Source organism: Taeniopygia guttata, chromosome 2 (assembly GCF_048771995.1).
Source record: "Taeniopygia guttata chromosome 2, bTaeGut7.mat, whole genome shotgun sequence".
NCBI lineage: Eukaryota > Metazoa > Chordata > Aves > Passeriformes > Estrildidae > Taeniopygia > Taeniopygia guttata.
Window position 1 is genome coordinate 35,634,984 of NC_133026.1, and position 14,005 is coordinate 35,648,988.

A 14,005-nucleotide genomic window follows, 5' to 3' on the forward strand; every position below is an offset into this window, starting at 1 on the left:
CATATTTCACTAACATGTATTTCTGGCTTAGTCTTTGCCTAGCCATTACTATCTCTAAACCTTCAGGAAATGTGAAGCTGAACATGCAGTCCTAAATAGACTCAAATATACATCTTGAGAGGCACATTTTTCTTTTATTGTCTGGAGAGATTGAGGTGTTTGAGTAGAAGCAAAAAAGCCAGCTAGGACCCTACATATAAAAAGACTATTCTCTTTTCTCTATTCTACTCTTCTGAAGCTTCAGCTAGCATCTACACAAAACGGAGATTTGTTACTATAGATTTATAGTGGAAATTTCATAGCATAGTTTGAACAAATTATTTAGATTTGTTACACCAGAAATATAGGAAACCAAAGCAAAGTAAAAAATTTATTTCACTGTTTCACAATACACACCTAAAATCTACATGATTAATAAAACAGTCATACACCTGTTCTTTGATTAACAGTTTGTATCACATAACAAAGGTTTATATAACTGCAGTATTTTCTCAGAAGTTTAAAATACAGGTATTGCTAAGATTTTTCAAGTAAAAAACCTTGTATTGGCTGGCTGAGTGTCCAATACAGATAACATTCTTGCATTTTAACTTAAATACAGGAATTTTAGGATTCTCTTCATTAGTCACCCAAAAATAATAGCGATGCTCAAGACTGCAGGTACATAGACTGTCACCAATGAACATAATCACACTGATTATGTCATCTAAAGGCAAGCAGGACTTACAGGGCTTCAGCTCAGTTACAACTTCTCACCTTCTTTTGCACTGATTTAAAAGCTCAGTCTTCAAGTCTCTTGGGCAAAGAACTACTTCCACTTTTAAACTGCAGGACTTAACTGGTCAATGTGAGTCAAATTGTAGTTAATGAAAACCAACGTGTAATATGCAAGCTGTACCTTAAAGCTCAGAGAAAAATCCACATAAAGGAAATACAAACTCTCTAACATTCCAGTCAGTTATCAGGGGAAGCACACAAACAGGAACACTGAAGTTTGTCAACTCTTAAAACTTCAAACTACTCAAGCAACAACAACAGTATCAAAACAGGTAGAACACGAATACAAACATAACCTGAAGTAACTTTGAGAAAAGTTACATTCTGTATTGCTAAACTGAGCTGTAGTACCATCTAGTTAATTAATTTAGATACTTTGAAGTCTTTTTTGATCAAACGGCTTTGTGTACTGTCTTTCCTCTTCTGAAGTGGTATGTCTTGCCCTCCTGGGATGGGATAGAAAAGAGGACAAGAAAATAAAATTAATCAGAATAAAGGAACCAAAGTTTCATGAAAACTATCTCCATATATCCTGTACTCTATTCACCCCTCTCCAAAACTGATAAAACACAGCTTCTGCATTCCCGTTTCAGAGTACACCTGTCTAGTTCACATACCTGTTGTTTTACAAAAAGGAAGAAAGGTCTTAGAAATTAACAACCTGACTTGGAATGTAATCAGAGATTGCAAATCTATAAAGACTGAACACATACAGCAAAAAAATTACAACCAGCTACCAACCTGGATTATGATTTATTAGTTAAAGCAGAGACAAAGCATAACTAGCCACCATTCACAGTAGCTACTTCACTGTACAGACTATCAAGGTTTAAACTCAACAACCTCTGTCCAAATTAGGGAGTAATCTAATCTACTGCTTTCAGCCATGTCACTGAGAAATGACTAGCCAGACTTAATGCTGTAATTGTTCATTAGTTGACTGTTCAGCAATTTTTATGCTGTCCTGATTAAACCCACTGAATCCAATTTCAGCACTTCTTTCCACCATTAAGCAACTGAGAGCCAAACCCACACATCTCAGAGCATGTACAAGGAAGAAAAAATTCAAGTGGCATTCACAGATATGAACTGCTTCATCTTTATGGTATCCTGTACGTGAACACACTGAAGGTCAGCTATGTTTCAGGGATGTAATTTTACTTTCACTACATACCTCTACATTGTTGTCTTGTGATACAAAGTCATTTGTCAGCTGGTTCTCAGGATTAGACAGGCAGGATAATACAGTTTGCATGCCCCTGTCCACAGACTTCTGAAATACAGTTATAGGTGCATATATAGTTATAGGTTATTTTATTTGTTAGGGCATTTCTAGATAGCAATGCCAGTGTGTCACAGGGTTTACTTGGAAATCAGGATTCCTCAACTGCCTTGTGTTCCCTGAGATACTTGTAATTTTTTTTGTCCTCACCAATCTTCCAAAGTTACTAAGTCATTATCCCCCCTTCAGTGTTACAGCGTAACAATTCTAATCAGTGACATGCCAGTTCTCTTGTGGATGAGGCTGACAGCTGAAAAATGAAATTTCTCCTTTAGAAAACTGAATTCAGAGCCAACTGTTCACTAGATTAGGGCCACCTTCCACAGAAACGTGAGAAAGGGAGAAAGTTACCAACTCAGATATTTGAAGCTTTAAATACATCTAAGACAGCAGACAGTGCTACTGAATCTACTTTTTTAGTATCTGTAATTTTCCCTGGAATTTCCACAGAACTGGGCAAAGTCTCATCAGTAGACTTGATCAGGTAGAACAGACACTTTATCCAGCCCTCAGCACTGCAAACAAGCACTAACAATTTCAACAAAATGTGAGACTTCTGGAGTTGTACACAAAAGTCAAATACATAGGACTTAACAGGCTGAAAGGAGCAACCATAACCTTGATTTCTAGGATATCTGTCAGAGGCCCTTGACAAAGCTTGATAACCCTAACATACACATTTCTGTGAATGGCATTTATGATAAAGAACATTAAAGTTTTGATAAAGCACTTACTTTTTGTGGGCTGCTAGGCAACTGCACGGGCTCGGGAACAGCACATTCCATCTGTATAAATCCTGGATCCTCAGAGCCATGATAGTTCACTGAAGGATACACCTATAGAGGTTTGAAGTATTACAGTGTTTCAGTAACACTGGAAAAAACACGCAGAGTTATGGTGTCATTGATCCTCACCTATTCGTAATCTGTGCCAACTTTATCTTTGCAGTTTTGGTAAATTTCATGAGTGGGGAAATACTGTATCATGACCCATTTTACTAAGACAGTTAAGAATGATACTTAAAGTTGCTTAACTGAGATAGTTCTAGAACAGTTGTCTGCTCCTACAATCAAGCTGGTAACATTGAACAAGGAAACCCCCATGCACACCTACTTTAAAAACATTTTGGCCTGCTACCATTGAATTGTAAAGTGATACACTATGGCTGTATTACATTCATGGATATTATTAAAAAACTATTTCAAACCAATAGTGCAATCAGTATTATCAATGACTTCTGACAGCTTTCAGGAAAAGAATACCACTGACAAGAAAGTTATATATTACAGCTTTTAAACACTTAATCAAAACTGCAGTCCATAAATATACCTAACTACACAAAAATACCCAGAGGGCAAGTTTAAATTCTGACATTGTAAACAAATAGAGTCTTTCTCACAGGCGTTACTTGCATTAAGTCACAGAAAGCAAGGCATTTTTTTAGAGGCCAGCAGCACCATCTACAGTTTGTAGCCGCCTGGGAAAATTTTTAAAACCTACTAGAAGGAACCAAAAAATTCATCAGTATTTGCAAAGAACATGGAGACTTTAAACTTAAAAAAATATTCTACATCAGGTCAACTTATTTTTCCTTCAACTTTTCCTGAAAAACCAACTCCATTTTGTTTAAAATTCCAGAGTTCTGTGACTAGAACATGTAGTTCTAGTGCCAAAAACAGGCAGATCTGTTCTACCAGGTAACTCAAAAAAGCACATCAACAGAAATTCGGAAAAACTACACACTCTTATCAGCAATTATAGATTTTTATAGACCAGATTACACAGATCCAGACAAACAGACTTCTTTTTAGTATCAAGCTGTAAAACCAATGTGCTAATTAAGAAGATAGTTTCAGAAGTCTAACTTTGTAGACTTACCGGAGCTGGAGGCATTACGTAATTTCTTGGCTCTCCAGCAAGCCACTGTGGTTGAGCCTTAAACAAAAATTGGACAAGAACCACCTTTTACTAATTCATTTCCAACACAGACAAGTAACTGCCCTGTAGGAGCCACTGTTTATAGCATTGCTCACAAAACAATTCGTTAATACATAGCCTTACATCCAGCAAGATACTTTATTTTATTCAACTATCACCTTCTCACTGCATGAAAAACTAAAATATTTCTAAACATTAGGAAAATAAGGGAAACCAAATACCTACATTGAAAATCAATCTCAAGCCTCCAGCTGCTTTCAGTTGCTCCTAGTTTAGCATCAGTAACAGGATTTAGCCACACACTTCACTTGTGAGTTCAAACCACACTATCAGCTAAGCCCCTTCTCTGACATTTTTATAGTGCAAGAGCACATCCCCTTCCCTCTATATACATCAAACATTTTATCATCTGATAAGATTGATTCCAAGTACCTAACATCCCACACTACAGCATGTACAAATGCAAAGTACTCCCACAAGTGCTACTAATTCATGCCCTTTTTTCTAATTTCAAAGTTGTTTTATCACAGTATATTTAAGAAAAAAAAAAAGAAACTATAAAAAGAAAAGAGTATGCTAAGTTAGTCAATTTTTCATCACTATTATATTTTTGCTTTGGTAGCTGTAAAGAACTGAAGGAAAAAAGATTTCAAAGAATGAGAAGCACAGAAAGCTCAAACTTCAGTTAACACTTCATTCCAACTTTGTCAGATATCCAACAGCCTTTCTGCTTCTACTAAAGCTTTACATACCTGATAGTTGTAAGCCGGTTGATATCCTATGGGAACTTGCTGCTTTACCAGTACAGCTGGTGATGAATTGTATGGATAGGGCTGCAAATAAAGCTTTTTTTTAAAAAACCTTTTTTTTTTTAAAAAAAGTTTGAAGCAAGATACAAGTATGATATTTGTAGAGGTATTAGCCAGAAGCACACTTTTAAAAGCTACACTGTTATTTCAATTCCTGAGCAGACTAGACTCACTATTTAAAAGCAACCCTTAGATTTCCCACAGGGCTTGCTTCAGCACTTCAGGCACTAATAACATCTACAAAATCAGATTCCAAGTTTAATATGTAAAAAATCACACTTCTGCTTGTAACTGATCTTATAAAGTAATTTCAGAAGTGCAAGTCATGCAATAAACTTTGAGTAGATCTGAAGCAGATCTAGTCTGTCTGCAGATCACTCTGAAGGATCAGTTTCTAGGAGGCAAAGAAGTTGAAGTACTCCAATTAAGACAATTTCCTAGTATTTCTTTCCTTTAAGTACTATGACACAGTGTTAACCTGGAACCTTCTCAGATTCTTCAGAGATAGTTAAAGGCACATTCCAGCATTTAAAAGAATTAATGTGCTTACATTAATAAACTAAGGAGAATCAGCAAGAATACTATTATCAAGCTCTCTGCCTTGCAAGAACATATTTCTGCAAGTTTGTTCTTCCTCTTTGCTTAAGATACACAAAACAGGATCAGATCATAGTCAGTACTGCCCCATCATACAGGCTAATGCAGTAAGAGCCTGATCTGGTTCACTCTCAGCACAGGACTCATATCCAGGCCACAAGTGTACCCACACCTCAGTAGGAATGGTCATCTGAAGTACCAGCACAGTGATGTCCTGCACGCAATACTGTGCTGGGCACAGCTATTAACAGTAGATGCTGTAACACAGTGCTCTTGTAACACAACAGCAGTTTAAAACTAGGGATATGTTTGGCTAAGAGAAAAGAAGCTGAGAAGTTCTGATCCCACTCTTGGTTTACAAAGATACATTTTAAATTTCATCATTTATTCTGAAGCAACACACTAAATATCTGGATAAATTTCATATGTGAACTGCATCTGTGACAGGCAATAATAATCTTCCCTTCACTTTCAACAGTTCTCATTCTTAAATGGTATCTCCTTGTTTTATAATCAGTCAACATCACTGAATCAAATTTTCAGGGTTGCTGGCATTCCTTTGAAGTGGTTTGAAGTTGGGTGCTTTTTATTGGGGAAGGCAATATGAAAACGGGCAGTAAGATCAGATTGGAATCTCAATAATATATACTCCAAAAGTCATCTGTGCTTGCACCTTCAAAAAATATTTCATTATGATTCAAAATCAGTGTCAGGTCAGTCTTACCTGAACATACTGTGTTACTGGGTTCATGACAGCTGGAGGCTGCTGCACGTATGTCTCCATACTCTGATTACCCCATACATTCTGGAACTGCGGTGGAGGAGGACCAAGAACTATTTGTCTGGGTTGCACGCAGGAATCTTGTTTTGAAACAGATAAATAGTATTAAGACATTACTACAAGTATTTCATTAAGAATCAGAATTCAAACTGGAAAAAACCTTAAGGGCTTTGAGTCTCAAATTTAATTCAGTATTAACTATATTGTATTGTGCTACCAACCTTAGTAAAATAACATCATACAAGTGAGGTCACAGAAGACAGAACCCAGGTTTAACTGAAATACATACACACTGTATATCAGATAAAAAGTATTTGCAAGGGTAATGATGTATCATTAAGAAAAAACCCTGCTATATTATAATAGCTGCAATATGAACAAATTTATTTATATATACTTACTTGAGTTTTGTTGTTTTCTGATTGCTGGCCCCAGTTTCAGCTTTTTACCATGGAAGTTGATTTGTGACTGAAAGAAAGAATAATTCTGTAAGCTGGTAATCAGCAAGGTGAGAGGTTTATGGGATTTTAAAGAGACTGGACTCTGCTTCTACATCACAGTACATCAACTCTCATAAAGGCTCAACAGCCTCCAATCTCCTCTCTCCACACCATATGCCTTTTACCTCAGATTTCCTGCAGTGCTCTATCTGCCTACTCACCAACCCTCCAAAATTATGTATCACTTGCCCTAATAGTAACATGCACTACTCGACATTGCAACTATGTATCAGTGAGTGTTAGCACAGCAGTTTTCTACGCAGGGGCTTTAACTTATTCCTGTCTCAGTGAGAGTACTATTGGACAGTGACTAGCCTCAGGTTTCTACTGAAAGATTTTTGGTTTAGCCCTATTAGCACAATTTTGGTACCGAGCATTAACATCAGTATTGGATGCAGACACTCTTTCTACATTCTTAATCACATGCAACTCTACAGAAGTGCCTGCTTCAGAAGAAAGTATGTGGTTTTGCAATTTTCTCCCATTTCTGCTAAAGGAAGTGCTTTGAACAGGCAACAGCAACTATATTGTTGCCTGTAAAACAAGAAGAAATATAATGATTAAAAAAATCTTGCTCGTTCTAATTTCTATCAGTATGAGAAGACAATTCAACAGATATATGGGGGTGAAAAAGGTGCAATAACCTGACTAGTTTGACAGGTGGACGTTTTTTGATTTGTCTTTTTTTAGGGGAAAGCATCTTGGTTGATTTTGGGCATTTTTAGATTAATTCTGGAATCCTGTTGTGCCCAAAATAATGCAACTATCTTTTCCACCTCAACAATGAGAAATCCTAGAAGACAGGCCTCCCCTCTAAATGAAAGGCAACTTTCCATTCTGAACTGCAAACAGATTCATGCTGGACCAGAGTGCAGTTACAGACCTAAAGCAGAAGAAAAACACTGTCAGGCTGAACACGGCTACAAAGCCTTGTTGAACAGGCAGATGAACACAGGCACTAAGAGTAATTTCAGTTAGAGAGGCTCTATCATGTTAATCTACAGAAAACACTGTGACCACTCGGTGCAAGTAAGACCTGAAGTGATTTAGTGCAGTAGCCATTGTTTACAATTTAGCTCTACAACACCCATTTCTAATTTCTTCCTTTCTTCAATTCCCTCCAAAAGTCAACAGGTTCTGTCTGAACATGCTTCTTCTTGACAGGAATTTGTACTGCCTGCAGACCTCAAATGTGCACTGAAAAGAAAATCCACAATATGCCTCTGGGTCTTTCAAGACCTCTGGTATAAAAACTCACATCAATAAGTCCTATATTAATAGAGGAACACTGTAGGCGCCAATTTTGAAGAAGCACACACAGAAGATCAGTGATGTACATGGCTCAATGCTATTCTCCACAGAAATTATTACCTCAGAGCAAGCATTCCACACTGATGTAGCACAATAAAAGTAATCCATAGTAAAAAGAAAGAGGTACTCTCAGATCAAGTCTGTTGCTCAGTATAGCAGTCACTGTATATTTTTGTCATCATACTGTCAAGTAACAGCAAGCTTTTAAAATCTTTTGGTGAGAATCAAGGATCTCCTGCTGGGGTTCCATTACTCTCCACTTTATTCAAACATGCTCTCTTCCCACTTACAGAGCTGGATGGCCAGTAAACACATCTGCACATCACAGAACACTACATTTGTGCCTGGCACATCCATCTGGATTTGTCTTTCTGATCTACTTCCCTATCTAAGAGCTTCAGAAGCAAATGAGAGACTGTTCATCCTCCAGAGACACGGGAGTTTTCTGAGGCAAAGACTTCAAAGAGGCAAATATTTCAATACATGTTATTTTCACAGTTACTGTATTCAAGAACTGTGGAAGAAAGAGGGAAAATAAAAAGCTTAGTCTGTGGTTTGTGACTTGCCCATGTCTATTAGAACCAAGTATCTGATCTGGTTATAAGTACTAAGATTTAAAATTGCTCTGATACCCAACTCCCAAGATCAGCAGGGCTGTAACAGTTCTTACCCCTTCATCACCTGTGTTAGCTACAGGAAAACTATATGGTGACAGTGTTGTGGTTTAACATAGTTTGGTTTTTAGTTAAGGAAAAAATCCACTAACTATAGAAGTGGTTCCCTGCAAGGACCTTGGCAGCTTCCTTCAGACCTGACAAAACCAATCAGCTGGCTAATTTTCAATACTGACACCCTGTTAAACCACTTAAAGCTGAACACACACCTGTGAAATCACATTTAAAAATGAACAAACCACAGGAAAAACTCTTGCTTCTGGCCGTTGAACTCTGGCCAGGACAGGCCCCGCTCCGCCGCACAGGTTGGTGGAGATCCTGCCACCACTGAGTTCCAACCACTGGAAGCTTAGCCTGGCCCTGCTAAGCCATCCTGCTGGCACCACGGAAAAATCATGTGGCTAACAGAGGTGGCTCTGCAGCCCCACAGATGGAACGAACTGCAGCAGGGGCCCGCAGCTGGAATGAACTGCGGCAGGGGTCCGAAAATAGCCATGCACCCAGAGCAGCTGCTGCCCAGCAGAGATCACAAAACCATCCACAGGCCCAGACTCCACGGAACAGCAGGAGAGGCTCCTCTCCCTAAATGAACTGAAGATAAGATTTTTTTTAAAGTGGTAAACTGACTGAAAACTCCAAATTTGTCTCTTCACATTGTCAGCAGGAAAAGAAACAAGAGTTGGGGGGAGGAAAAGTGTTCTGAAGGTTTATTCTGATTTCTCATTATTCTTCTTTTAGCCCTGTTAATAAAGTTTTCTTTATACCCTTTAAAGTTTTGAGCCTGTTTTTCTCTCCTCCTAATCCTTATCTCACAGCAGAAAATGAGCAAGTAATTCTAGTGAGTGCACCAGTGTTTGGCCAGCACTAAACCCACTATACATGGGAACAGCCATAGCACAATCTAGAAGGCTCAGAAAACACTTGCACTCCACGTAGCATCCAAATGCACAATTACTGCTAGAGAAACCTATTTCAACTACTGAAGCATAAGTAAAAAATACTTTCTTCCATGATACTGTTACTCCTATGCCCTAGCTAACCCAAAATGTTATTGTATTTCATCTATCTGTGCCCAAAATTGTTACTGTCTCTTAAGACCCTGGAGCCAGAAAACACAGCCATGAGGCAAGAGAGGGGCAAGTGCCCCACTCTTTTGAAAGTTCAAAGCAGAGAGAGCTCTCTCTCGCCTCGTGGTCTTTGCTCAAGGCAGAGGCTCTGCTCTGGGGTCGTCCCCCCCGCTTTTGTCTCTCTCTTGCATCTTGTACTGGCTCAAGGTGAATTCCGTGACTGCCACCATGGAGCAGCCCTGCAGAAGTGAAGGCAGATCCGCCCCAGCCCAGCTGCCTGGCCTTGCCTGGCTGTCTGCTGCCAAGGAAGGCAAATTCCTCTATGAGTTCTAGCTCTTGACCAAGTACCAGCTGCTGAAGAGTGCCAGCTGCATTCATCAATGAAGAGGAAAGAAAGGGGAGGGCTGTCACAATTTTCCCCTTGTCTTTGGAACTATAAGGCTGGTCAGCTGCAGAGGCCACAACCTGGGGAGAGGTGTCACTCCACCATTTCAAGTTTCTCTTTGTTCCCTGGGAATCCAGGAGATTTCAGCAACTTTGTAACTAGTGACTATTACTGTTATTTTTTGCCTGTTGCTATTTCCTTCTTCATTAGCAAACTGAAATGTTCTCACTTATATTTATCCATATTTGTTTCTTCTTATTGGTGGAAAAGGATTGGTTAACCAAAAGGAGACATTACTAATTTTAATGTCCCGCTTTAATTGTCTTAAACCAAGACATCCCAATAACTGAATATCTAGATTTCTGCCATAAGCAAAAGGATTCCATGACAATCATCCACTACAAAATGCAAACAACCAGACATACCCAAGGCTTTCAAGCACATTAATAAATGAGAGCAATCAAACAAAACCACAGGAGATGTCTGACCAGGCCAGGCTAATAACTAATCAGCTAAAAACCAATTTGCTTCTTATTTAAGCAAATACATAAAGATTTTACCACCAGTACACATTTTAGAAAGCTTATCTTTTGGGCAGCCCTAGACTTTTTGTGTCCTAACTTACTCTACAGGGTACATAACTTGTCTCTAGCCTTCAAACCTCAACTTCTTAAGAGTAATTTGGACAAAGAGCTTACCTCAACTATCTTTTGAACATCCACATTGTCCAGGAAAGACACAAATCCATACCTAAAAAGGAAGAACAGACTACTCAGTAATCATCAAATCAGTTTCATTTGATTATTAGCCAAATTCTTTTGAACAAGACCAGTTCACAATGTGCCAGGTACATTATATTGCACATCAAGATTATCAACTAGGACATTAGTTTATTATTGAGCCTAAAAATGTATTTACTGCTAACTAGCAGTATCTAGGTATGGGGCCAAATAAAAGAAACTAAATGTCAGATTTTAGAATAACATTAAATAGAAATAAGGGGTATTTTTTAATTTTAACTACTCAAAATAAGTACTGCTGTTAGTATTAGCAGCTCAGAAAGCTAAAAATTTAAATAAGATTTGACTTATCTTTAAATTTTGTATTTTCTACAGAGGTCTGGATGAAAGGCATTACAGGAACAGTAAAATTATTGAAGAGGTTTTTCAATTTATTTCACTGCATCCCTATTTTATCTGGTCTATACAATTAAGATCATTTCAGAGCATTATAGTAACAATTGTGTCCCATTAATGCAGTAACTCAAATCAACACTTGTAACATACACTGGCTAATTGCACATCAGGGTTCACCTTGCAAACTAGCAAGGGATATGAGAAAATGAATTTTATTTCGAGCTCTTCCATTGCTACATATGTTGAAGAAAAAGTTGTGACATTCTAGGATCTAAGCATTGAATCTAAGAAAAACTGGGCTGGAAAGAACTTCAAGAGGGTCTGCCTCCTTCTCCTCAGGCGGGAAAAGCTCAAAACTGGGATGGCTTCCCCAGAACTCAACAGGGTAAGGTCCTTCATCTTATTTAAGGGTTTCCCCACAGTAATCCAGAACTCGCCTACGTATATATAAGGGAATTTCCCTTGTTTCAACTTTGTTCACATACTTAGTTTCACTCTTCACCCAAACAAACTTGGGCTGTTTTACTCTAGAACTTATTCCCAAGTGTCAGGAGAGAGCAGAGCCACTGCCCTAAATAAGCCATCTTAATTCTCTTAATCATCCTGAACTGTCCCTGGATTTTTAACTACTCCAGCCAACAGAACAGCCTTACAAAAGCATTGACTGTGTAAGCATCACATGAGTTAGGCTTTGCTTCCAATGGCTGAGTGACAGTGAGTGTCTTTTCCTTGAAAAGAGAGACTGAGTCAGAAAATTGATGCTATTCTTTGTAAGATTATACAGATTTGGTTGGGGGCAGTACAGATTTACTAGTTTCACAGTCTTAACTCACAACACAAAACTACAGCCACTATTAAGGCTTATACATGTCAAGTGTGTTGCTAAGTATCCGCTCATATCACCTATTACAGAATGCTGTCCACATAAGCAGAAACTTAAAACAACTACTCATATTCTACCCACCCTTTTGAAACACCAGATCTGTCAGTGATGACCTTCACCTCCTTCACAGTACCATATTGTTCAAAGACGCTCCGAATTTCAGCTTCATTCATCTAGAAGAAAACAAGGTCTTAAACATCTCCTAAAACACCCAAGTGCTTAGAACTGATTTATAGCAGAGTACCATTTCTTAAAACTATTTTCTACTAGCATAAGAACTAAACGTTAGTTTTTGAAGACATGTTCCAGAAATCTCCCATAATATTTCAATACCTTCAAGATTGGCAAATGTACACAAAGAAAAAATAAAAAGAGGCCCACCACCACAAAGTAGTAAAAAAATCCACACTCAAACAGGAGCAAAATTTCCACTGATGTATACCCTTTATTAATTTTGAACTACTAAAAGTGTATACATACCCTTAAGTCAACTCCAGCAACAAAGACTGTGTTTGGCATGACTTTTCCTTCTGGTAAAACATAGCCCTGACTGACTGCTGCTGTATAGGCACTGCCCTCAGTGGCGTTTGAGTGCTGGGTTTCCACATGCGCTGCCTAAAAAATTTAAACAAAAATACTTATTTTAGTCAACTAGATTACATTTTAAGACACCAGAATGCCTGCATCTTCCCACAGATATAGCAGGGGATTAGGAATTTCAATAGCACAAATGGACCATTCATTGGTTCTAACACTTCTCAGTTCAAATTAAACTGGCTCTACAAAATCTGGCAGGAAGATTAACATGAAGTGAGCAGTTTTTCACCCACCTGGTATTCTACTTTTGTTTGGCTGCATACTCAGCTAAAGGGCATTTGAACTGAAATCTGAGATGGCAACTCCTCAAGCTGACCTAACTCTTGCTTTTACTTCTTTCTTTCTGGATGTGTCAGTGAACCAAGCTAGAAGTGGTATTCACTTTGTTGTGCAAGTTCTTGGCAGCCCTCAAACAGGAAACGGCTCTCAGCAGAGGTGCCCAGCAAGGGCCAGCACCAGCTGAAGGAAGCTGGTAGCCATGGACACTGGTGATAGCCACAGATGCTGCTGGGTACACCTGTCACACATGGCCTTGGCCACCATGGAAGTGCAGTGTTCCTGCCTCACACTAATGATGCAGACTTTTCAAAGAAAATTAACTTATTTAACACTCTCACATATTAGGCAAGAAAGAATAAACAGACTACTTAGGCATTCTGGCAAGCTGGGAAACATAAAAAATAAGATTAATATAAATATTTCCTAGAACTTGAAAAGGAAATAAAAATGCACAGTGCTAAAATTCTCCTAGAACAAAAAGAAAGAAAATTTCCCTCCAAAGCCACTTTTCAAGTCCTCAGTACTATGATGAAAACGTTTGCCAATTCAAAAAAATTACTGTCTTATCTAAAGCCAAATAATTTTACCAACATAGCACTACACAGATAACTGTTCTGTATACAGAACAGTTATCTGTGTAGTGCTATGTTGGTAAAATTATATAATATATATATATAATATATATAATATATATTATATATATATTATATATTATATTATAAAATTATATTATATATATTATATATTGTGAGCTATGCACTCACACTGCTGCTGAATCAGTGTATAATATAATATATATATTATTATATATTATATATATAATATATATATTATATATAATATTATAAAATTATATTATATATATATTATATATTGTGAGCTATGCACTCACACTGCTGCTGAATCAGTGTCCAAAGCCTAAACCACTTGAAGGTTTTAGGTGGGAAATCCTGCCCATAACGGATTGTCTATACTGGAATTATAGCATC

General features: G+C 37.9%; 1 protein-coding gene across 1 annotated transcript; it reads right to left on the reverse strand.

Moving 5' to 3' along the window:
• Positions 1-359: 359 nt before the first annotated feature.
• DAZL (deleted in azoospermia like) lies at positions 360-13,609 on the reverse strand. Its single transcript, XM_072924248.1, has 11 exons — positions 13,604-13,609; positions 12,621-12,755; positions 12,222-12,313; positions 10,820-10,871; positions 6,586-6,652; positions 6,128-6,264; positions 4,750-4,830; positions 3,938-3,994; positions 2,794-2,895; positions 1,952-2,050; positions 360-1,223 (listed from the first exon to the last, which is right to left on the reverse strand). The coding sequence occupies exons 1-11, from the start codon at positions 13,607-13,609 to the stop codon at positions 1,170-1,172; spliced, it is 882 nt and encodes a 293-aa protein (XP_072780349.1). The 3' UTR covers positions 360-1,169.
• Positions 13,610-14,005: the final 396 nt, after the last annotated feature.

What these genes read in the sequence shown, in the direction of transcription:
- DAZL (XM_072924248.1), bottom strand. An exon ending in CAGTAACACAGTATGTTCAG is followed by an intron (nt 4,831 to 6,127) that starts GTAAGACTGACC and finishes CTTTATTTGCAG; the next exon opens with CCCTATCCATACAATTCATC. An exon ending in AACCGGCTTACAACTATCAG is followed by an intron (nt 3,995 to 4,749) that starts GTATGTAAAGCT and finishes TTTTTGTTTAAG; the next exon opens with GCTCAACCACAGTGGCTTGC.